The sequence below is a fragment of the Rhinopithecus bieti genome, unplaced genomic scaffold, assembly GCF_001698545.2.
Source record: "Rhinopithecus bieti isolate Rb0 unplaced genomic scaffold, ASM169854v2 scaffold_13029, whole genome shotgun sequence".
NCBI lineage: Eukaryota > Metazoa > Chordata > Mammalia > Primates > Cercopithecidae > Rhinopithecus > Rhinopithecus bieti.
In genome coordinates, this window is record NW_016807982.1 from 302,657 (window position 1) to 327,488 (window position 24,832).

Here is a 24,832-nt window from a genome sequence, read left to right on the forward strand (position 1 = left end):
AGGGGGCCTGACCCGCCGCCCGCTCCGCCCCCGCCTGCCATGGCGGCCCGCGCGCCCCCCGCCGCACCTGCGGCCGAGGAGTCGGGGAACTTGGGCGGCCCCCCGCGCAGGAAGAAGTCCCGCTCCGGCGCGTCCGGCCTCCGCCGCGCTTTCAGCTGGCTGCGGGGCAAGCGGCGCAAGAAGAAGGCGGCGGGGGCCGAGGGCGCCGAACCGGCGGCCCCCCGGGCCAAGAAGGCGGAGGACAAGGCCAAGAGGGCCAAGGGCAAAGGCCGAGGTAAGGCGGTCGGCACCTGGGCTGAGCGCGGGGGGGCGCCGAGGGTGCGGCCGCGGGGGCTCTGCTGGGGGTCCACGAGCGGCGTGTTGGAGGGGAGTGACCCCCAGGAACTGGTGCTGGGGAGCTAAGAGGCCAGGGCTGAGTCCGAGCACCCCCACCCTGCGCTGCCTTCCGCACTTTCCAGACCCAGTCTTGCCTCGCTCTGAGGGGAGGGGACCCCCGGCCGGGCCAGGGATCCCCTGGCAGAGCAGGAAGTGCTGGCAGCCCGACTCCAGGGCGGTGAGGCGATTCTCCCTCCCCCAGGCTCACCCAGGTTCTGCCCTCTGCTGAGTCAGGGGGTCAGAGACTTAACACTGGCCTGTGGCCAATGGGAGAGACAGGTGGCCTCGGGTCTCTGGTGGGGACCCTCTGGGTCTGGAAGGTGAACCGCACTCACAAAGAGTTTCAGCTCCAGCTGGATCTGGATTTCCAGCCCCACAAAGGACCCCGCATGGAGCACCGTGTGCCCTGCCTTAGCTTCTTAACAGTGCTGGCTTTTCCCACCTGGGCCAGTTTTCTCACGCTCACCTGAGCCAGGCCACAAACATCACCTCCTCGGGTAGTGAGCTCACCAAGGTGAACCAACCCGCCCCTCCCCGTCACTCCTTCTTCCAGCCCTGGAGAAACATGCCAGTGTCAGAAGCGTGCTTACGGATGGGGGAAACTGAGGCCCAAGCTCAATGGAGAGGCTGTACCTGGGCTGGGGTGGGTACTTAAAATTCAACAGCTAGTTCTCAGTCTTTCTGAATTTGAGCCCCTGGGCTCCTCCTCTGGCCTGGATGGGCAGCCTGAAAGGCGGGGAAGCCGACCTGGCCCATCCCTGCTGGGGTCACTTTCAGCTCCTTTCTTGGGCCTTCCCTCATTTCCCTGTTTCTGTCTTCCTTTTGGTGGGGAGGGCTTGAGTCTTTGCAAGAGGGTGGAGCTCCCTTGGGGTTTGCCGTCCTGGGAAGTCCACCTTTCCTAGACTGCTGCTGCTGTGCTGGAGGTGAGGAAATGGCCGGGTGTGCGGGCCCATCCCATTCTGCCTGTGTTTATCCTCCCAGTGTCCTTTAACCACCTCTTCTGGGAGAGTTATAAGGAACACTTTAGGGGTCAGGAAGAGGGTGGAAAGCCTCTTGTGTGATTGTATCCGGCCTGATCTTCCTTTTGGATAAGGGCCCTGCTTCCCTGCGGCACAGCCACAAATAGAAGTGAGGGTGCTGAGGCTGGGGTGACTGGGCCAAACCCTGAGGGAGGATTGGATTTGGGTGAGAGATGTTTCCAAAGGCTCTGCAGTCCCAACAGGACATGGAGTCTGTCCCAGGGCTGCCCCACTGGGATTCAGTCTGAAGTCATCCCCATCTCATTCAGGAGGGCATTGCAGCAGGATGGATTGTGGTCAGACTGTCAGAATTGGCAGGCAGAAGCCTAGTGGACTAGCAGTGTATACTCCAGGGCAGTGGACCTTTTTCCTCTGGGAGACCAGCCTGGGAGGCAGGGGGCTGGAAAAGCTGAGCCTGTAGGTCACTGCTGCAACAACCTGGGTTTGGGGTCATTGGGTCAGTGACCAGGCCTCCCTCTCGCCTTGTGTTTGGTATCAGGTGGCTCTGGGCTTTCTGGGCAGCATGTTGGCCTGATTTGAGCCCACGTGCATGGGCAACACCTCCTTGCCCCTGGCTGTTGTTTCCCCAGGTCTGGAGGTGGACCTGGGTACGACTGGAGGAAGTCCTGTTCCCTTTTACTCCAGCCTCCTATTATTGCAATTGTTTCCTTGTCACCTGCCTGGCACAACTTCTTTTCTGTTTATTAAGAGAAATAAATCTGATCCCTCTAATCTCCACTGGCAACGCTGGCCAGGAAGGGGAAGCCTGCAGAAGGCTTAACTCTTTCACGGAAAATGTTGAGAATGGAGATTGGGAGAGGTGGGGAGGAGGGATACACAGGAGATTCCTAGGAGGTCAGGGATTTTTCTGGGGAAGTCATTATTTCCTCCATTCTAATCTCTGACTCAAAGACCTACAAGAGGCAGGTCTTGATTCCTCTAATCTGACTTTCCTACTTTAAGATGGAAAAACTGAGCTTGTCATGGAGTTTTACCAGTCTTCCACGATTCCCTTGCTGACCTCGCTACCCTGCACAGACTTAGAAGAAGAGAGGAAGTCTGATATTTATTGATTAGTCTGAATACGTCAAGATCTCACTTGCTGATGAAAAAATTGAGGCTCAGGGACAGTGAGTGACTGATTTGACCAAACTGGGATTTAAACTCAAATCATCTGCCTAAAAAATGGGGACTGTTGGCCGGGCGCGGTGGCTCAAGCCTGTAATCCCAGCACTTTGGGAGGCCGAGACAGGCGGATCACGAGGTCAGGAGATCGAGACCATCCTGGCTAACATGGTGAAACCCCGTCTCTACTAAAAAATACAAAAAAACTAACCGGGCAAGGTGGCGGGCGCCTGTAGTCCCAGCTACGCGGGAGGCTGAGGCAGGAGAATAGCGTGAACCCGGGAGGCGGAGCTTGCAGTGAGCTGAGATCCGGCCATTGCACTCCAGCCTGGATGACAGAGCCAGACTCCGTCTCAAAAAAAAAAAAAAAAATGGGGACTGTTTTCATGACTCTCCCAAGGACATAGAACAGCAGGTAAGACTGGAAGATCTTCTCGTTCAACTCACTTTACAGATGGGAAATGGCCCAGAGAGAAGTGAGGGAACTTGATAGAGTGGGGGGAGTATCAGAGTCAGGCCGATGAGAGTTTAAATCCTGGCTCAGCTACTAGCAAGCCCCATGATGTAGGATGAACAACTTCTCTGTGGGCTCCCTGACTCCACCACTGTCTTGTGGGGAAGAAAGGGGGAATCCTCTGGCTGGACATTGCCTTGATGGGGCTGTGACCTTTCTGTCTCACCCAGATTCTCACAAGAGAGCATATTAAAATTATATTAAAGCCTGGGTGTGGTGGCTCACGCCTCTAATCCTAGTATTTTGGGAGACCAAGGCAGGCAGGATTGCCTGAGCTCAGGAGTTTGAGACCAGCCTGGGCAACACGGTGAAACCCCGTCTGTACTAAAATACAAAAAATTAGCCGGGCGTGGCGGCGTGCACCTGTACTCCCAGCTACCTGGAAGGCTGAGGCAGAAGAATTGCTTGAACCCGGGAGGCGGAGGTTGCAGTGAGCCAAGATTGCACCACTGTACTCCAGCCTAGGCAACAGAGCGAGACTCCAAAAAAAAGAAAGAAAATTATATTGAAGAGAAGTCACTATAGAAATACAAGGGGTTGCTATGACTATGTTATAAGTTTAGTCACCTGAGCTCTAAGGACCCAGTCTGGAAGGAATGGGCTCTGGGCCTAAGAATAACTTTGCTTGGCTGGGCGCAGTGGCTCTCGCCTGTAATCCCAGCAGTTTGGGAGTTCAAGGTGGGTGGATCATGAGGTCGGGAGCTCGAGACCAGCCTGACCAACATGGTGAAACCTTGTCTCTACTAAAAATACAAAAATTAGCCAGGCATAGTGGCGTGTGCCTGTAATCCCAGCTACTCAGGAGGCTGAACCCGGGAGGCGGAGGTTGCAGTGAGGTGAGATTGCACCACTGTACTCCAGCCTGGCAACAGAGTGAGACTAGGTCTCAAAAAAAAAAAAGGACAACTCTGCTGCCCTGGTCTGCCCCTCTCAAGCTACAAGATGCTGGCAGGTTATTCTCCCCTCCAAGCCTCAGTTTCCTTATCTGTAAAATAGGGATAATAAATCCTGGCTTTATAGGGACCTTTCCAGGATCAAATAACCTAACAGACATGCAACTGCGTTGTGAACTGTGGAGCATGGTCCAGCTGGCAGCAGGTTTCTGCTGTTGTTATGCTGCTGAGGACTTGGGCATTAGTTAAGTTCACCGTGATCCATGTTTGGAAAACAGCCTGTGATGATGATGATGATTGAGGGGGATTCACAGAGGGTAGAGTCTCACCCTTGTCCCACAGGAGGACTCAGACATAAGAAAAAGTTTAAAAAAAAAAAAAAACGAAAACAAACAGGAATCCATATCTTCCAGAAATATCACCTGGACTCTAGACAAGTGTGTGGGTAGGAAGTGTTTCTGGGACAGATACCAGGACTGGAGCCTAGCAGATAATCAGGGGAGGCTTTCTGGAGGAGGCAAGCAGCCTGTGGAAGGAGGGCAGGGTCCTGGCTAATCTGAATGGGAAGAGAAGTAACAGGAAGGCTGCTATGTGCTATATATACCCTGGACAGGCATTTTCATCAAAGTCTTCCTATGTCTTTACAGCAACCTGGGAGGTGGACAGTTATCACCATTTGTAGGTGAGAAAAAAGGGGTGAGAATAAGTAGTCCAAGGTCACTCAGCTTCATTTATTTGAAGAAGACATATTCTTTACTCTGTAGTGTCAGGCACTGTTCAAGGTGATACGAATGCCGGAGGACCAGACAGGCAAGGTCCCCATCTATGTGGAAGTGAGGTTCACAGTGTCACAATGACGGAGCCACTCAGTCTGCCTCCAGAGGCCACGCTCTGCGAAGAAAATTATATGATGATGGCTGTGTTTCTGACTCTGGAGGGGGGTGACCTCTCTAGAGTCTTAGACAAAACCAGTTTTGGGGAAAGGGGTATATAGTCCTCTTGAGGGTTTCTCTTGTGCAGTGGGCAGCAGCTGAGGGGTGGGAGTGGGCATGGCTCTGATACTGAGAATTTGAGAGCCACCCTGCCAGGCCTAGCTGACTTAGCCCCATGTTAACTCCAGTCAGTTCACTGTGGCCTCTCCAAGTTCCCTCTGGCCACTCAGGGAGGACTGTCCTTTCATGGCGTGGAGTTGTGGAGAGAACCCTCAGTTTGAGTTCTGCTCTGTTGTATGACCTTGGGTAAGTCCTGCCCCTCTTTGGACCAGACATGCCCTGTCTTGACAAAGATAGTTTTTTGTTTGTTTGTTTGTTTGTTTTTATGAGACGGAGTCTCGCTCTGTTGCCCAGGCTGGAGTGCAGTGGTGAGATCGCGGCTCATTGCAACCTCTGCCTCCCAGGTTCAAGCGATTCTTCTGCTTCATCCTGGGACCACAGGCGCGTGCCACCATGCCTGGCTAATTTTTGTATTTTTAGCAGAGACAGGGTTTCACCATATTGGCCAGGCTGGTCTCAAACTCCTGACCTTGTGATCCACCCGCCTTGGCCTCCCAAAGTGCTGGGATTACAGGCGTGAGCTACTGCATCTGGCCAACAAAATTGGGGTTTAATGACCTCTGAGACTCTTGCCAGTTCTAGGATTCTGTGGGTTTGAGAATGGGCTGAGGGAGTAAGCCTGTAGAGGCTGGGGGCTAGGCATGGAGATGGGAGCTGTGTCCAGGAAAGGAGAGCTGACCTCCAGCCAGCCAGATAAGACACTGAGACCCAGTGGCCTAGATGTAATAGGAAGGTAGGTAAGGTGGCCGGCGCAATGGCTCACACCTGTAATCCCAGCACTTTGGGAGGCTGAGGCGGGTGGATCACTTGAGGTCAGGAGTTCAAAAGCAGCCTAGCCAACATGGCAAAACCCTGTCTCTACTAAAAATACGAAAATTATGGCTGGGCACAGTGGCTCACGCCTGTAATCCCAGTGCTTTGGGGGGCCAAGGCGGGCAGGGATCACCTAATGTCAGGAGTTCGAGACTAGCCTGGCCAACATGGCAAAACCCCATCTGTACATGGCAAAAATTAGCCGGGTATGGTGACCCGCACGTGTATTCCCAGCTACTCAGGAGGCTGAGGCAGGAGAATAGCTTGAACCCAGGAGGCGGAGGTTGCAATGAGCTGTGATCATGCCATTGCACTTCAGCCTGGGCAACAAGAGCAAAAAGCTCCATCTCAAAACAAAAAACAAAAATTAGCTTGGCATAGTGGCAGGCGCCTTTGGGAGGCTGAGACAGGAGAATCACTTGAACCCAAGAGGCAGAGGCTGTAGTGAGCTGAGATCACGCCACTGTACTCCAGCCTGGGCAACAGGAGTTCAACTGGGCGACAGTTTCATTCAAAACTCAAAAGGAAGGTGAGTAGGAAGAGTCCATTATGAACAATGTCATTTCTGTCTGCTGAGGAAGGGGCCTAGATAGTTTCAAAGCAAAGTGAGAGTCAAGTCTCTGGGGTCGTGGGCACCTTGCCCTTCTGAGGTCAGGATGGTGTCTGTTTGCCCATCAGTCAGCACTCCATGTGTTTTCCCCTTCTGTGTCAGTGGCTGTGCTGCTTCTCCCGCCTGGGATATGCTCCCCTTCACTTCGCTATTCAGTGAACTCCTATTCAGCCCTCAGGGCCTGGTGTCAGTGTCATCTCTGCCATACTCCCAGGGGAAATTATTGTCCCCAGACCCTAGAGCAAGGTGCTTAAGAGAGTTGGGGTTGGGCAATATATGCTTTTCCAAAAGCCACTTTCTTCTTGGGTAAAGGGCACCTCAGTGTCCTTACCTGGGGCCTGGACCAATGTAATAGGGGCTGAGTTCCCTCTGCTATGGGATACCTCCAATAGGGGAGTGGTTTCCCCAGAGGAGTTTGGGATTTCTCAAGAATGTGACATTTTGGCTTCCCAGAAATGTAAAAAATAAAGAGTGTGCCGGGCGCGGTGGCTCACGCCTGTAATCCCAGCACTTTGGGAGGCCAAGGCGGGCGGATCATGAGGTCAGGAGATCGAGATCATCCTGGCTAACACGGTGAAACCCTGTCTCTACTAAAAAATGCAAAAAATTAGCCGGGCCTGGTGGCGGGCGCCTGTAGTCCCAGCTACTCCGGAGGCTGAGGCAGGAGAATGGCGTGAACCCGGGAGGCGGAGCTTGCAGTGAGCTGAGATAGAGCCACTGCATTGCAGCCTGGGCCACAGAGCGAGACTCCGTCTCAAAAAAAAAAAAAAAAAAAAAAAGAGTGTGACAGGGTGGCTGCTCTGTCTCCCTCAGACCCCTGTGAGAGGATGGACATTGTTTTCTTAGGGTCCAGACGGGAGAGGGAGCCTCACTCACTTATTTCACAAATATTTCCTAAGTGTTATATACCAGGCACTGTCCTAGGGATGACTAAGAGACAAAGTCCTGGGCCTCATGAACTTCACAACAAGTGTGTGTGTAGGGGGGAAAATATGCCGAACAAGTAATTAAGGGTTAAAAAGTGTGATAAGAGGAAGCACAGCAATCACTGAGGGAGGTCAATGATGGCTTCCCCAGGGAGGTGGCACTTGAGCTAAAATGGAAGGATGAAAGGAAGCTGGGATTGAAGGGTTTGTGGCACTGGCGTCAGGCAAGGCAGATGCTAGGGGCTTAGAACCAGCTGGCTATCTGGGGTTCCATGGGATCCAGGGATTGCTGTACCTCACTATTTTGAATACCCGAAGGGCAAAGACTGGGTTGACAGACACTTCCCTCTGCCCTGGCCAGCACAAGGCCTGGCTAAGTGGCCTTGGGTGGTAGGTAATGCTCCAGTATGGGCCCCCAGAGATGGGCATCTCTGGATCCTAGACTGTCAGAGCTCATGGCTCGAGATGTCATAGGGAGCCCTCATGGTACATACAGACGGGGCAGCTGAGGCCCAGAGGAGGAAGTGACTTGCTCAAGTTCACATGGCCATCTAATGTCAGAGGCAGAAGAGAAGCCCACACTGTCAGGCCTTCAGCTTCCTCACTCCTTTGTTCAGACTTCAAATGGAAAATCCCGTCCCAGAGAGGTGCCTCTGCCAGGGGTAGGAAGAGCTGAGAAGGAAGCAAGGCCAAGGGAGTCTCCCCTGCCCTCCCCTCAACACCTTCAGGGGCTCCTTCCAGCTATCTCTCCCTCACCCTTCTCTTGGAAATTCCCCTTGGGCCTGAAAGGGGCTCTCAGTCAGTGTGCTCTCTCCACACTGTACCCTCCCAGCAGTCCCTGAAGCATGGCTCCTAGCCAGGGTTGAACTGTGGTGGCCAAGCCCTGTGACCCCAAAAATCTGCATTCTCTTGTCAGCAGAGGGCAGAGTGAGCCTCCCCTCAGCACCTGCTCCTTGGAAATCCCTCTCTCTCCAGACCCTCAAAGCTGTTTCAGCTGCTCATGGCCTGTCACATGCTAAAGAAAACGAATAAGAGGAAGCATTGTATGTTATTTGGGCCACAGTGAACATGGCGGGGTTAGAGGAACAGGGACACACACCTTCCTTGTGCAGACCCCAAGGCCATCTCCAGCCCGTTGGCAGACTGGGGGGAGTCAGCCAAGTTCCTGCAGCTTCCTCGGGCAGGAGGAGTGAAATCTCTGTCCGTCTCCCCCATCGTTAGTTATACCCCACTGTACTCTATGCCCTTGTACTCTACTGTCCTGAGGGGCTGATTCATTAAAGGACTGTCAGCCCACTCACAGGGTGCCCAACTCTGTGCTTGGCATGGAAGGGGACATAGAGACAGCTCAGCCCACAAAGTATTTAAACCCTGAATCTTGTAGCAAAGTGCATGATTCCCAGGAGGCTCCTGGTGGGGAGAATACTAAGTGAGGCCTCCTGTCTGCTTAGGACACCCCATCCTCCAAGTCTAGCCAAGTGAGGTCTTCCCCAGCATTTTCTTTTTTATTTTTTGAGACGGAGTTTTGCTCTTGTTTCCCAGACTGGAGTGCAGTGGTGTGATCTCTGCTTACTGCAACCTCCAGCTCCTGGGTTCAAGCAATTCTCCTGCCTCAGCCTCCCGAGTAGCTTGGACCACAGGTGCCTGCCACCACGCCCGGATAATTTTTTTCTTTCTTTTTTTTTTTTTGAGACAGAGTCTCGCTCTGTTGCCCAGGCTGGAGTGCAGTGGTGCGATCTCGGCTCACTGCAAGCTCCGTCTCCTGGGTTCACACCATTCTCCTGCCTCAGCCTCCCGAGTAGCTTGGACCACAGGTGCCTGCCACCACGCCCGGATAATTTTTTGTGTTTTTAGTAGAGACGGGGTTTCACTGTGTTAGTTAGGATGATCTCGATCTCCTGACCTCGTGATCTGCCCACCTCGGCCTCCCAAAGTGCTGGGATTACAGGCGTGAGCCACTGCACCCGGCTTAATTTTTGTATTTTTAGTAGAGATGGGGTTTCACCATGTTGGCCAGGCTGGTCTTAAACTGCTGACCTTGTGATCTGCCCGCCTCAGCCTTCCAAAGTGCTGGGATTACAGGCATGAGCCACTGTGCCTGGCCCCTTTTATTTATTTATTTTTTTGAGACACGCTCACTGTGTCGCCCATGCTGGAGTGCAGTGGTGCGATCTCGGCTCACTGCAACTTCCGACTCCCAGGTTCAAGCAATTCTCCTGCATCAGCCTCCCAAGTAGCCAGGATTACAGGTGCCCGCCACCATGCCCGGCTAGTTTTGCATTTTTAGTAGAGATGGGGTTTCACCATGTTGGTCAGGCTGGTCTCGAACTCCCGACCTCAGGTGATCCACCCGCCTCTGCCTCCCAAGTACTGGGATTACAGGCGTGAGCCACTGCGCCCAGCCTTCCCCACCCTTTTCTAAGAGGGTCACGAGGCATTCCAGCTCATTCTTGTGGTTCCTGGAGTTCTGGTCCATATGTCTTCCATACCACCTACTTCTTCCCACCAGTCCTAGCCTAGCCTCTCCTGTGTTCTTGGCAGTGGGCAGTACTCCTCCCACAGGATCCTGGAGCTAGCACTGCCTTTGCAGTGAAAGTATTTATGCGCTATCATCACTACCTCCGTCAGTATGCAAGCGTCACCGTTGCTACTACAGCTAATCTACAAGCCCCACCATCTCCACCTCCACCAGTATCTCCATAGGTACACCTACTATGTGCTGAGCCTGGGGTTACTAAGAGGAGTCAGACAATCCCTGCTCTTGAGGAAACTGTTCTGGTTGGAAAGGCAGATACTGAAACTTTTGTCTGAAGGCAAGTGCTGGGATGGTGAACATGGGGTGCAGGGGAGCCCTGGGGTGTGATCAGTACTATATCAGAAGGCAGCACTAATGTCTGGGGGCCTTCAGTAAGGAAGCACTGAGCTGGGGGAAGAAGGGGTACAAGGAAGACTTCATGGAGGAGCAGCATGTAGAGCAGGGCATTGAGAATGAAAAGGCACCTTTCAGGCCAAGGTGGAAGAGGGGATGGCAGATGTGAAGGCCTGGAGTTGTGTGCTGGAGGGTGACAAGCAGTTTTGTGTGGTTGTAGCTCTGAGAAGGAGGAGATTCTTATCTCAGAGATGAGGTTGGAGATGAGGCTGAACTGGTAGGCGGGGGCAGCTCCTCCAAGGCTTCCTGTGAAGGCCAAGGTACCTGCCACACTTCAGACATCCTTTGAGCCTCTTCACATACCTGTCCTCACTTAATTCATGCCAAGAAATTTAGACTTTACCCTGGGGTATTCCCTCTGCATCCCTGTACTAACCGTCCTTTTTATGGGCTCCAGTTTCCCTATCTATATAAATTCAGGGAATTGGCTAGCAGATAGCTTTGACACTAGAACCGTTTTCTCTGTACACGCAGCTTGGTACACATTGTATGCTCAATGAATATTTTTTTTTTTTTTTTTTTTTTTTTTTTGAGACGGAGTCTTGTTCTGCCGCGCAGGCTGGAGTGGAGTGGCCGGATCTCAGTTCACTTCAAGCTCCGCCTCCCGGGTTCACGCCATTCTCCTGTCTCAGCCTCCCGAGTAGCTGGGACTACAGGCGCCCGCCTCGTCGCCCGGCTAGTTTTTTGTATTTTTTATTAGAGACGGGGTTTCACCGTATTAGCCAGGATGGTCTCGATCTCCTGACCTCATGATCCGCCCGTCTCGGCCTCCCAAAGTGCTGGGATTACAGGCTTGAGCCACCGCGCCCGGCCTCAATGAATATTTTCTATGGGTGAATAACTTGCCAGCCTTTCAAGGACTGCACTGTTGTCAACCTGAGACTCTAGCAAGAGAAGGGCCTCAGAGAGAGTTGGGTTTAGCTTTGACTCTCCCATTTTGCAGGGAGAGAAGAGGGTGTGCTGGAGCCATAAGAGGCAGCACAGTGTAGTGGAGGGGCTTATTCCAGTTGCAGGAAGGATAAGCCATGTGGGGCTTACAATGGAGGACTCTAGACTTCCAGCCCAGTGCTCTCTCTGCTGTACCATACTGCCTCTAGTTGGAGAGACAGGGCAGAAGTTATGGTAAAGAAGAGTCATAGCCCAGGCAGTGGGGCCCTGGGCAGGTCCCTTAGCACAAGGACACCTGTGATGAGGACACAGAGGTGGGAGCCCCAGGCAGTCTAGAAGGCTTTGCATCTCTCCGTTTTTAATTTTTCACTCTGTCACCCAGGCTGGAGTGCAGTGGTGCGATCTTGGCTCACCGCAACCTCTGCCTCCCAGGTTCAAGCGATCCTTCCATCTCAGCCTCCCAAGTAGTTGGGATTACAAGCATGAGCTACCATGCCTGGCTAATTTTTTGTGTTTTTTTTTTTTTGTTTGTTTGTTTTTTTGTTTAATTTTTGTGTTTTTAGCAAGATGAGGTTTTACCATGTTGGCCAGGCTAGTCTCAAACTCCTGAAGTGATCTGCCCGCCTTGGCCTCCCAAAGTGCTGGGATTACAGATGTGAGCCACAACACCTGGCCTTTTTAAAGAAACACACACACACACACACACACACACACACAATTTTGAGACAGAGTCTTGCTCTGTCTCCCAGGCTGGAGTGCAGTGGTGTGATCTTGGCTCACTGCAACCTCAACCTCCTGGGTTCAAGTGATTCTCCTGCCTCAGCCTACTGAGTAGGTGGGATTACAGGTGTGCGCCACCATGCCTGGCTAATTTTTGTATTTTTAGTAGAGACGGGGTTTCACCATGTTGGTCAGGCTGGTTAAAAAAATATTTAACAGGCCGGGTGGGGTGGCTCACACCTGTAATCCCAGCACTTTGGGAGGCCGAAGCAGGCAGATCACCAGAGGTCAGGAATTTGAGACCAGCCTGACCAACATGGTGAAACCCATCTCTACTAAAATTACAAAAATTAGCCGGGCGTGGTGGCGCGCGCCTGTAGTCCCAGCTACTCTGGAGGCTGAGGCAGGAGAATCGCTTGAACCCGGCAGGCGGAGGTTGCAGTGAGCCGAGATCGTGCCACTGCATTCCAGCCTGGGCCAGAGTGAGACTTGGTCTAAAAAAAAAAAAAACACCTATCTTACACAATTGTCTTGTGGATAAAATGAAGTAATGCACGAAAGCGGTTAGCACAGAGCCTGGCACATAGTAAACACTAAGTAAAAGGGTGCTACTATTTTGAACACTGTAACTACAGAAATACAGTCAGTTTGATACATTTGTACACACAGGCACGTGACACTCATGGGGAGGTGGCTCGTGGACTCTAGCTGCAGCAGGGCTCCGGATCCGCGTTTTCCCAGCTCCATTGCACTCCTCAGAGAGGTAGCCTCTGGGCTGAGAGAGCGGGCAACCCACCTGCCCCACCTGGACTGGCCCGGCCTTCCCTTTTGCGCCCTAGGCTGGGCGGCTCAGCAGGTCTCCCAGGTCCCGGGAGGGCGGAGCCAACGGGATGCGAGCCAGGCCCCGCCCCCTCCGGTCCCGCCCCCTGCCTGGCCATTGGCCGCAGAGCTCGGGGCGTGGTCGCGCTGGGGCTGGGGCGCCCGCGGTGCCCGCCCGCGAGTCTCGCTGCCTCCCTCCCGGGGCTGCGGGCCCGGCGGCCGGGCTGGCTGGGCCGCGCTTGGGTTCCCGCGCCGGCTCCCGCGCCCGCCATGGGCAACTCATACCACAAGAGGAAGGCCCCCAGCGGTCCCCGGGTCCGCAGCTTCTGGCGGTTCGGGCGGTCGGCGAAGAGGCCGGCAGGTAGGGGCCGGGGTGGGGGCGGGGCAGGCAGGGAGGAGGGTCCCTGCTGCGGCCGTCGCCACCGCTGCTGCCCTCTCCCGGGGCCTAGAGTGAGTGTGGGGGGGGGGTCGGGAATCCCCGCGCAGACCCCACCCCTCACAGGCACACGGAGACACACGTACACGGTAATACCCACCGGCGGGCACACGTACATGTTCGCAGTTTACACAGTCACAGGCACAACACCCACTCAGATGTACGGACACGCAGACACAGGATCACATACACCATCACACCCACGCCCTCGTACCATCGCAGTAGGACGCACAGTGCCTGAGACACAGGTACATGTATACCTATGCATGCGGTTTACACAGCCACACGAGCTACACCTACGCGCAGATCCAGACACATAGGCACAGTCGTTCACACACATCGGTCATGTGGGTACAGTTGCCCAGCATCTTGGGCACACAGATGTACACACAGGTTCGTAACTGCACAACCAACCGGACTCGCACTCAGGCTCACAGCAGACCCTAAGGCACTCGAACACACATGCTTATTCCCCAGATCTTAGCCCCCAACAGGCTGAAGCCTGAAAGTTTGTAGGAGGGAGGGGAGACAAAGGTGGAAGGGAGAAGCTGGAAACCCGGGGCTGGAGGCTCGGGACCGCCTCCATCTGGCGCGATCGGGAGTCGGACTGGTTTTCTTGGCTCGCTCCCTGCCCCCACCCGCGCCACCGCGATTTCTCCCCGCCTCCCCCGTCCCCCGTCCCCCGTCCCCGCGGTCCCCGAGGTCGCCGCCGCATCTCCCCCTTTCAATGCAGCCACCGAGCTGGAACGCAGCCCTTGCCGGCTGCTGCGGGATCCCTCCGCGGGTCACATTCCAGGCTCCAAGGGGGAGGGGAGGGAATGGGGAAGGCCTCCAACCCCAGGAGATGGGATTCCTGTTTCTCCCAAGTACGGCAGTTCAGGGTATCCCCAGGGGTGCTGAAGGAGGGGCTATCGAGAGTGCCTAGTTTTCTTACTGGTGAATCCAGAGATGGGGGAAGGGCAGGGTGATGGTTCCATTCCCCTCTCCCCAAGATACAGGGTCTTCAACATAGGTAGGCACCTTAGGGATACCTGTTGGTCTGGGGGAGTGAGGAAATCCCAGAGGAGTTGGGGTGAAGGGGGCCCTGCTGTGGTGGGAGAATCTACGGGTGTATTCCCAGGGTGGCCCACATTCCTAGAGATTCCGAACCGGAGCTTGATGATCTCATCGCTCCATGGAGGGGGTGGTGGAAAGAGCCTGGGCTGGGAAGTGGGGGACCTCTCCTCTCAATGAGGCTCTGGAATAGGCCCTGGTGACCTTGAGCAGATTCCTTTCACTTCTCTGGATCACCCTGGCTCCTACAGGGGGCCTGTCTATGAAATCAGGGGTCCTAGGTGACTTCTTGGGACCTTTACCATTCTGGCTATCCATTTCCTGGATGAAGAGACTGAGGTCCAGGAAAGAGGAACTTGTCCAAGGTCATTTGCCTATGGTGGTTTGCGGTAGTAATGTAATCAAAATGACAATAAGAAAAGGGTTAACTAAGTTCAGTTAGGCTCTTTGAGGATTTCTCAGAAGGTAGAATCTCTAGGACCTTCCAGCACTCCCCTTGCCCCAGCAGTCCTGAAAGTCCTAACTGTGCCTACCTGTCTCATAGAATCTGCACTGAGGGGGCAGGACTGGGGTTCTTCATCTGTCCTCTGATGGTCGCTCCGATCTGATGGTTTCCTAGGAACTAACTGTGGGCCCAGACTTGTGACCATTTGTGATGGAGGAGAGAGAAGATAAGAAGGCTGTGTTTATAGTCTCTTGCCTACTGGCCCTTGAGGAAGTGGCCTGGGGCTTCCAGCAACACTTGTGAGCTTCTAGCTCCTGCTGAAACTCATGGCTCAACTCAAGCTTTACGGTGTTCTGAAAAAAATTAGAAAGCAATGTCAAGACAACACAGAAATTAAGTGTGGGGGCTAGGAAATATTCTAGGCTATATATCAAAAGCCTTCTGGGTTGGGGTCAGCTTTAGAAAACTGAGGAGATGGTCCTAATTGGTATTTGAAGTAACCACAGGATTGAAATTAGTCCAAAATTGTTGGTTAAATGAGAGAACCAGGGATTTGTTTCAGCTGTGGGGTATGGTTGTGAGCAAAGGCGTGGAGTTGAGGTCAGGTGAGGTGGCTCATGCCTGTAATCCCAGCATTTTGGGAGGCTGAGGTGGGAGGATCACTTGAACCCAGGAGTTCGAGAGTAGTTTGGGGCAACATGACGAGATTCCCCCGATTTCTACAAGAAATAAAACATTATCTGGGCATGGTGGCACGTGTGCCTTTGGTCTCAGTAGTTTGAGAGGCTGAGGTGAGGGGATTATGTGAGCCTGGGAGGTCAAGGCTGCAGTGAACTGATCATGCCACTGCACTCCTGTCTGGGTGACAGAGTGAGACCCTGTCTCAAAAAAAAAAAAAAAAAAAAAAAAAAAAAAAGAAGGCTGGGCCAGGTGGCTCAAGCCTGTAATCCGGCAGCACTTTGGGAGGCCGAGACAGGCGGATCACGAAGGTCAGGAGATTGAGACCAATCCTGGGTAACACAATGAAACCCTGTCTCTACTGAAAAATACAAAACAGACGTAGCCGGGGCCAAGGTGGCGGCGCCTGTAGTCCCAGCTACTCGGGAGGCCTGAGGCAGGAGAATGGCGTGAACCCGGGAGGCAGAGCTTGCCAGTGAGCCCTGAGATTCTGGCCACTGCACCCCCCAGCCTGGGCGACAGAGCGAGACTCCCGTCTCAAAAGAAAAAAAAAAAGAAAATGAATGGGCTGGATGCTCACACCTGTAATTCCAGCGCTTTAGGAGGTTGAGGTGGGTGGATCACCTGAGGTCAGGAGTTTGAGACCAGCCCAGCCAACATGGTGAAACCCTGTCTCTACTAAAAATACAAAAACTAGCCAGGCATGGTGGCAGGCACCTGTAATCTCAGCTACTTGGGCGGCTGAGGCAGGAGAATCACTTGAACTCAGGAGGTGAAGGTTGCAGCGAGCCGAGATTGTGCCACTGCACTCCAGCCTGGGTGACAAGAACGCGACTCCATTTCAAAAACAAAAAACAAATGGAGTTGAGACTGAACATGGAGGTGGGAGGGAAAAGTAGCCGAGGGTCCTTTTCTTGAGGTTCCATTGGGAATGTAGACCTCAGTACCTTTGGTTTTACTTGTGCTGAGGATCCTAAGTCATCCTCGGCCTCAGCCTCTGCTGTGACAGGCCCAGGTGGGGACTGGAGCTTGAGTATAAGTACTCAAGTGCCAGTATAAGTAATCATTTCATTAGTCTGTGAGAGAAGGAGGGAGACAGTACAAGGCAGGGAGAGAGGTCTGGAGTCTGCAGGCCATAGGGAGCCAGTGAAGGTGTTTGAGCAAGGGAGAGGAGTCTACAAAAATGGGGTGTTAGGAAGATGGCTCTAGGGTGGGGGCAGGTGCAGGCAGGACAGGTTGAGGGGTGGGGTGGTGAGAGTGGAGGCTGAGAGACTGTTGCAGTAATCCAGGGGAGAGGTGATGAGGTGAGAGCTGGGGACAGGGTGGGGGCTGTGGGAGTGGAGAGGAGTGGCAGCTGCAGAGACTTCGGAGGAAGTAACTGAATTGATAAGACCTGGGATTAACCAGATGTTGAGAGTAAGGGCCAGAGGGAGCTGTGTGGGCTTCTGTGCTTGAGGCTGCTTGGCTGGGAGATGGTAGCAAAGATAAAAATAAGGCCTTATGCCGTCCCTTTACATCAGTTAATTCATTTGTCCTTTGTCCTCCAACAGTCCCACAAGCGACAGGCTATTCTCCTATTTTAGAGATGAGGAAGCTGGAGTTCAGAGAAGTGAAGTCACTTTCTCAAGGCCACAGCAAGGAGATAGCTGAATCTGGATTCAAACTCAAGCCTGTCACATTACAAAGCCTGTGCCCTTCATCCATTTACAAATAGAAGGGTGTCATCTTATGATGGAGGTACCTGCACATCCTCTGGGCAGAGAAAGCCTTCAGCCCCCAGGGATTTGGACTGTGTGGAGAGGACTAGTGGAGGAAGCACTGTGGGGAGGGTTAGGGGTTGAGGACTAAGCATTAAAGCCTCCAAGCGCTTAGAGAGGGAGCAAGTGGGAAGGGGAAATCAAAACTCAAGGAAGGGTTGATTCCTCGGATCAAATGCCCTTGGAAGATAGAGAAGGGTGAAGGTGTATGAGGTGAGGCCTCCTGACTGCTGCAAAGACACTGTAACCTGCCAGGAGTGTTTGGTCTTGGCATTCAGGGATCCACCCAACTCTCCCCTCCGCAGGCTAGTTGGGCACTTGGTTCTGGGCGGGTTGGGGAATGGTGGTGGGTGTGAATTGGTAGCCTAGGAAGACCTGCCCTCTTCCTGTTCCCACGCATTGCATGGTCAAGCTTACACACATGGCACTCCTGGTTGGATTTATTGTTCCCATCGTGCACATGGGGAGACTGAGTGAAGGGACTGCTGGAGTCAGAACATCTGGAATTCTTTTCATCCCTCCCCCTGCCTGTAGACCTGGAGGTTTAACTTCTTGGAGTCTGGGGTCTTTGGTAGGTTCCACAGCTGGAGAAGGCTCCCTCCTCCATTCCCCCCATGTCTCTTCCCCTTTCTTGTGGGGAGACTTGTGACCAACTGACTTGCTTGTGGGAGCCCTGGGCTTCCAGATAAGAGGCTGGTCCAGCTCTCTTTGATCTGAGGGATCTGAGATAAGCAGAATCTCCTTGCTGCCCCAGGCCCCAACTCAAAGCAGGGAACCACTGACCCTCCTTCCTTCTAGGGGCAGAGTCATCCATGGTGAGGGCTCTTTGGAGATCATCTCTCCAACCCCCACCACATCTCAGATGAAGAAACTGAGGCCCAGAAAAGCACAGTGCCTGGCTCAGGATCATGTTGCAATTAAGGGGAAATGCAAGCTCCAACCTAGGACTTCTCACTTCAGGCCAGTGAGATCTGGTCTGGGCCTGGAATTCCCTTCCCTCCCAAACTGAGGGATTAGGGCTGCCAGATGGAGGGGTATCACTAAGGAGAGATAGGGAGCTGATGTCAAGTGTTCCTTATCAGACCTTATCTTAATGGCCCTTAACCCTACTTGAGATTTGAAGAGTGCTGGAGTGGAGGGGAGAGGAGGCTGCTGGTGGCATGAGAAGAACATGAGTCATAGAGTTGGGCTCACATCCTGCCTTTGCCATTACTGGCAGTGTGACCTTGGGCAAGTCTCTGACCCTTGGGATCAGGGTTTACACTAGATTGTGTGGCTTTCTTTAAGGTTCCCAGGCACTCTGTGAGGTGGGTATTAGTCCCACCTTACAGATGAGGGAACTGAGGCCCAGAGAGGCCAATTCATTCATCCAAAGCCTGGAATCCAGACCTCCTGATTCCCGCTCGCTCTTCTCCCTACTCTGTGGTGGCTGCCTCTGGCATCCATAAGATGGGGATAATCATGCCTTGAAGGAACTAAGGAAAGGGCTGTGGAAAGTTAGAATTGTGCCTTGGCTGAAAGGGATTATTATGTCATTGCTGGGAGCAAATACTGGCCCAGAAACTCATTAAGACATTTATTAATATTATTGTAGCTAATTCCTCCGTGCACTACTGCCTGTTCCCCCAGGGCACCCCGTGGGATGGGCTCCTCCCCTCCCTGCGTACTCCCTGCCCCCCATTATTTACCTTAGAACTGGCCTGTCAGCTCTGTCCCTGCTGGGGTGGGGCTGGACACCAAGGGAAGGAAGGAGGGGGATTCCCGCACAGGTGGGGTACAGTGCCCCCACTTTCTTTGGGCAGGGATTGAGGTCGTGCCCCCACCCCTCAACCTCCCTTACCCATTAACTTTCTCAGACTTAGGATCACTAAGGTTGTTGGAGTGAGACCCAGGTTCAACCACTCCCTGGTTGGATGACCTTGAGCAAGTTAGTCACTTTCCCTTGAGCCTCCTGGTGCTCATTTGTAAAAAGGAAACTACTCCTGCCTTTTAACTTTCTTGTTAGGTATTCTGCGATACAGTAGAAGAGAAAGTGTTTTGAGAACCATAAAGCGCCTCCACCTGAAAGTTTGTTATGCTCGTTTTCCTTTGTCTTGCCTCTTTGGGAATAAAATCTACAAACATTCTGGTTTCTGCTTCTGCTTCTAGAATGTGTAATGGCAGGGGGCCAGGGGCCCTTCATCTGTCCACCTGTACAGTGAGGGGTTGAGGCTAAGGGCCTCTGAACACCCAGGATTCTGGCTCATGGGCTGACCAGGGACAGTTCAGACAGGAGTAGGGAGTTGGGGGCTGGGTTGGCTTTGGAGGGTTCAGCCTCCTGAGCAAGGCCACCTGGACAGCTGTGCCCTCCCCCCTCATTCCTCTCCCGTGAGTCAGGCCTGCCTGGCTGTGGGCGCGCCACCACCCCCGCCCCTTGCTCTGGAATGGGGCAGGTTGAGGCCTCACCCCATGGAGGACGTTGCCAAGACAGTGTGTGCGCATGTGCATGGCCTTGGGAGGCAGGGGCTCCCTCCCCATTCTGCCCTTTCCCCAGGCTTTGGAAAGCCCCTGAGTAGGGGCTACACACACCTGTTTTTCTGTACACACAGCCCCTTGGCAGGCCCTGTGTGGGTCTGTGGAGTCGCTCACGGGTGAGGAAGGCAGGGACTAGGGTGGCTTAGGTGTGCTTTATGGGTGTTTTTGTTTGTTTGTTTGAGATGGAGTCTTACTCTGTCACCCAGGCTGGAGTGCAATGGCGTGGTCTTGGCTCACTGTAATCTTTGCCTCCCGGGTTCAAGCAATTCTCCCGCCTCAGCCTCCTGAGTAGCTTGGATTTCAGGAGCTTGACACCACACCTGGCTAATTTTTGTATTTTTAGTAGAGTCAGGGTTTCACTGTGTTGGCCAGGCTGGTCTCGAACTCCTAACCTCGTGATCCACCTGCCTTGGCCTCCCAAAGTGCTGGAATTACAGGTGTGAGCCACGGTGCCCGGCCATGTGGGTGTGGTTTTGAGAGTGCCCACCTGTGCAGGGCACCCGGCTAATTTTTTTTTTTTTTTCAAGATGGAGTCTTGCTCTGTCACCCAGGCTGGAGTGCAGTGGCATGATCTAAGCTCACTGCAACCTCTGCCTCCCGGGTTCAGTGGGACGCTGCCTGCTGCCCGAGTCTCTGCGCTAGTAAACTGTCTCTGAGTTGAGGAGCCCGCAAGTGTGCTTCCCGGCATGCCCTGCGTGCTGGGGACATGGCCACCAGAATCAAAGTGTCTTCTCAGATCCAGGAAGCCTCCTCCCCCAGGCAGGTTGGGGATGGAGGTGTGGTATGGGGTGCTTCCCTCATGGCCTCAGCCCTAGGCTGCACCTCTGGATTGCCAGGGCAGAAAACCCTGGAACAAGTGTGGCTGTGGGCAAGGTCTTTCCACTCTCCGGACCTCAGTTTCTTTGTGAAGTACCCTTCCCAGTCACCTGAGACTCAGGTTGTTGAGCCCCTCCCCAACCAAGCCACAGGTGTATAGATCTGGGGTGACTCGGAGAGGCTGCGGGCTCTGACTTGGGTGGGGAGGGGGAGGGGTGTTGCTGGGGCAACCAGATGTTATCAAATGTAAGCCCTTGGATTTCTGGGAATTTGCAGCTGTGGCCCTGACTGCCAGCTGTGGGCCTGGGACCTTGATGAGCTGATGTTCCTCTATCCCCGTCTTGACAGGAACTCAGCCCTTATTTTCCCTGGTTAGAGGGTAGCTGAGGGTGACTGTCCTGTGTGGTGAAAGGCTCCAGTTTTAGAGCCAGCCAGAGTTTAGGAAGCCACCTAGCTCTCTGAGCCTCATAGGCCCATGATCAATTACTAGGAAAGTACCTTCCAGTACCTGCCTCGAAGAACTTTTGTAAGACCCATGAGGACAGAGACTGCATTTTGCCTTTCACCAGGACCTGGCATGGTGCCTGGCATGAATTAATCACCCTGCAAATGTCGGTCTACTGGTCTTTTCTGTTTGTGTGAGACTGATAAGAAGGGAGGGTGGGTGGGTGGGTGGATCTGGCCTAAGAGGGGAAGAGTGGGGACAGGTGGTCAAGAAACTTCCAATTTGTAGAGTCCCATGACCCTTTTTCAGAGGGGAGATCAGGTTTGTAGCTGGCACAGCACACAGAACATGACTTTTGGATTCAAGTTGTTTTGAGTGAGAATACTGATTTGCCATTTATACTGTGGAGGCCAGAGAGGGCGGCTTTATAATGCTTGCTCCCTCTGGTCTCCATTCCCTCTTCTACAAAACAGGAATAAAAGTGCCTACTTCTTAGGATTGTTGTTTAGATCTCATTGATTTGTTGATGTGACGATTCAGCTCCACAAATGTCTGTTCTCTGGAGAGCAAGACCTCAGCTTGTACTTGAGTAGTCTCAGAGGCCAGTGCTAGGGTAGCAGCAAATGGGGAAGGAACTGCAGGGGGGTTGTGTTGCTTGGGAGCCTCTGTGAATTTTTAGTTCCCTAGAGACTCAGAGAGAAAGGTGCTATGACAGAGGGGTGTCCTTAGGCATGGCTGGTGGGATACTGCACAGATACATATATATAGTTCACAGATTCTCTTTCACAGTCTCTGCTGTGCTTTTTAGAGTTACCAGGGGAATCTTTTTTTTTTAAGTTTTATTTTTATATATTTACTTTTTTTTTTAGAGACAGGGACTTACTCTGTTGCCCAGGATGTAGTGCAGTGGCACAATTATAGCTCACTGTAACCTCGAACTCCTGGGCTTAAGCCCAGCCTCCCAGGAAACCTTTTTTTTTTTTGAGATGGAATTTTTTTGCTGTCTTGCCCAAGCTGGAGTTCAATGACTGTGATCTTGGCTCACTGCAATCTCTGCCTCCTGGATTCAAGAGATTCTCCTGCCTCAGCCTCTCGAGTAGCTGGGATTACAGGCACCTGCCACCACACCTGGCTAATTTTTTTTTTTTTCTCCCCAAAATGGGAGTCTTGCTCTGTCACCCAGGTTGAGTGCAGTGGCATGATCTCAGCTTACTGCAACCTCCGCCTCCTGGGTTCCAGCAATTCTCCTGCCTCAACCTCCTGAGTAGCTAGGATTACAGGGCCCCGCCACTGTGCCAGGCTAAGTTTTGTATTTTTAGTAGGGGACGGGTTTCTTTTTTTTTTTTTGTTTTTTTTTTTGAGACGGAGTCCTTGCTCTGCCACCCAGGCTGGAGTTGCAGGGGCCGGATCTCAGCTCACTGCAAGCTCGCGCCCTCCCGGGTTTACGCCGATTTCTCCTGCCTCAGCCTCCACTAGTAGCTGGGGACTACAGGCGCCTGCCTCGTCGCCCGGCTAGTTTTTTTTGTATTTTTAATAGAGGACAGGGTTTCACCATATTTAGCCCAGGAATGGTTCTCGGATCTCCTGACCTCGTGATCCCGCCCGTCTCGGCCTCCCAAGAGTGCTGGAATTACAGGGCTGAGCCACGCGCCCCAGCCGAAGGGACGGGGTTTCACCACGTTGACCAGGCTGGTCTCAAACTCCTGACCTCGTGATCCACCCACCTTGGCCTCCCAAAGTGCTGGGATTATAGGCGTGAGGCCACCACACCGGCCTTTGTTGTGAGTTTTTTTAGTAGAGAATGAAGGTTCACTAGTGTGGCCCAGGCATTGTCTCGAACTCGAGCTTTTTTTTTTTCTTTTTTTTTGAGATGGAGTTATTCCCCCCAAACTCTTCTTGCCCAGGCTGGAAGTGCAGTGGTGTGGTCTTGGCTCACCCACAACCTCCCCTCCTGGGTTCAAGTGATTCTCCTGCCTCAGCCTCCCCAGGTAGCTGAGATTACAGGCATTGCGCCACCATGCCCTGCGCTAATTTTTTTTTTTTTTTGAGACGGAGTCTCGCTGTGTTGCCCAGGCTGGAGTGCAGTGGCACCACATCTCGGCTCACTGCAAGCTCCGCCTCCCAGGTTCACGCCATTCTCCTGCCTCAGCCTCCGAGTAGCTGAGACTACAGGCGCCTGCCACCACACCCCGCTAGTTTTTTGTATTTTTAGTGGAGACGGGGTTTCACCATGTTAGCCAGGATGGTCTTGATCTCCTGACCTCGTGATCCACCCACCTTGGCCTCCCAAAGTGCTGGGATTACAGGCTTGAGCCACCGCGCCCGGCTTAATTTTGTATTTTTAGTAGAGACAGGGTTACTCCATGTTGGTTGGGCTGGTCTCGAACTTCCGACCTCAAGTGATCCACCCACCTCGGCCTCCCAAAGTGCTGGGATTACAGGCGTGAGCCACCACGCCCGGCCCGGCCTCGAACTCGATCTCAGGTGATCTACCCGCCTCAGCCTCCCAAAGTGCTAGGATTACAGGTGTAAGCCACAGTGCTAGCCCAGAATTTTTTCTTTTCTTTTTTTTTTTTTTTGAGATGGAGTCTCGCTCTGACCCAGGCTGGAGTACAATGGCGCGACCTCAGCTCACTGCAACTTCTGCCTCCTGGGTTTAAGCAATTCTGTCACCTCTGCCTCCTGAGTAGCTGGGACTATAGGTACACACCGCCACCACACCCAGCTCATTTTTGTGTTTTTAGTAGAGACGGGGTTTCACCATGTTAGTCAGGCTGGTCTTGAACTCCTGACCTTAAGTGATCCACCTGCCTCAGCCTCCCAAAGTGCTGAGTTACAGACGTGAGCCACCGTGCATGGCCGGAATATTATTATTTTTATTATTATTATTTTTTGAGACGGAGTCTCGCTTTGTTGCCCAGGCTGGAGTGCAGTGGCTGGATCTCAGCTCACTGCAAGCTCCTCCTCCCGGGTTTATACCATTCTCCTGCCTCAGCCTCCCAGGTAGCTGGGACTACAGGTGCCCGCCACCACGCCTGGCTAGTTTTTTGTATTTTTTTAGTAGAGACGGGGTTTCACCGTGTTAGCCAGGATGGTCTCGATCTCCCGACCTCGTGATCCACCTGTCTTGGCCTCCCAAAGTGCTGGGACTACAGGCTTGAGCCGCTGCGCCCGGCCCAGAATATTTTTTAAGTGTCACTACCCAGCTGAAACCCTCAAGGCCTATGGGGGGCCTAGCCTGACCACCTGCTCTCCTCTGATTCTGTCTCCTACCATTTTTTCCATTGCTCAATCCTCCAGCCATACTGGCCTCCTCTGTCTTCCCTGAAACCCACCACTCCTGCCTCAAGACCTTTCCACTTGCTATAGCCTGTCTAGAAGACTCTCCCCCAGGTACCTGCCCTGACTGGCTCCTCAGTATTCAAGTCTCAGTTCCAATGTCCTTTTCTGTTTATTTTATTGTATTTATTTATTTTTGAGACAGAGTCTCACTCCTGCCCAGACTATAGTGCAGTGGCGGGATCTCGGCTTACTGTAACCTCTGCCTCCTGGGTTCAAGTGATTCTCCTGCCTCAGCCTCCTGAGTAGCTGGAATTACAGGTGTGCACCACCACACCCAGCTAATTTTTTTGTCCTTTTTGTGGAGACAGGGTTTCACCATGTTGGCCAGGCTGGTCTCAAACTCCTGACCTCAGGTGATCTGCCCGCCTCGGCCTCCCACAGTGCTGGGATTACAGACGTGAGCCACTGCGCCTGGCCAATTTTATTTTTTTTGTTGTTGTTGAGAGGGAGCCTCGCTCTGTCGCCCAGGCTCCATGGAGTGCAGTAGCGCGATCTCAGCTCACTGCAAGCTCCGCCTCCCGGGTTCACGCCATTCTCCTGTCTCAGCCTCCCGAGTAGCTGGGACTACAGGCGCCCGCCTCGTCGCCCGGCTAGTTTTTTGTATTTTTTAGTAGAGACGGGGTTTCACCGTATTAGCCAGGATGGTCTCGATCTCCTGACCTC

General features: G+C 53.2%; 1 protein-coding gene across 1 annotated transcript in view; it reads left to right on the forward strand.

The window, feature by feature from the left end:
• The first annotated feature begins 6 nt into the window (after positions 1–6).
• NHSL3 (NHS like 3) overlaps positions 7–24,832 on the forward strand; it is a 36,917-nt gene continuing 12,091 nt past the window's right edge. The window contains exon 1 of the mRNA XM_017884438.1: positions 7–274. Within this exon, the coding sequence (XP_017739927.1) occupies positions 40–274 (235 nt within the window). The 5' untranslated portion in view covers positions 7–39. The remainder of the gene's footprint in view (positions 275–24,832) is intronic.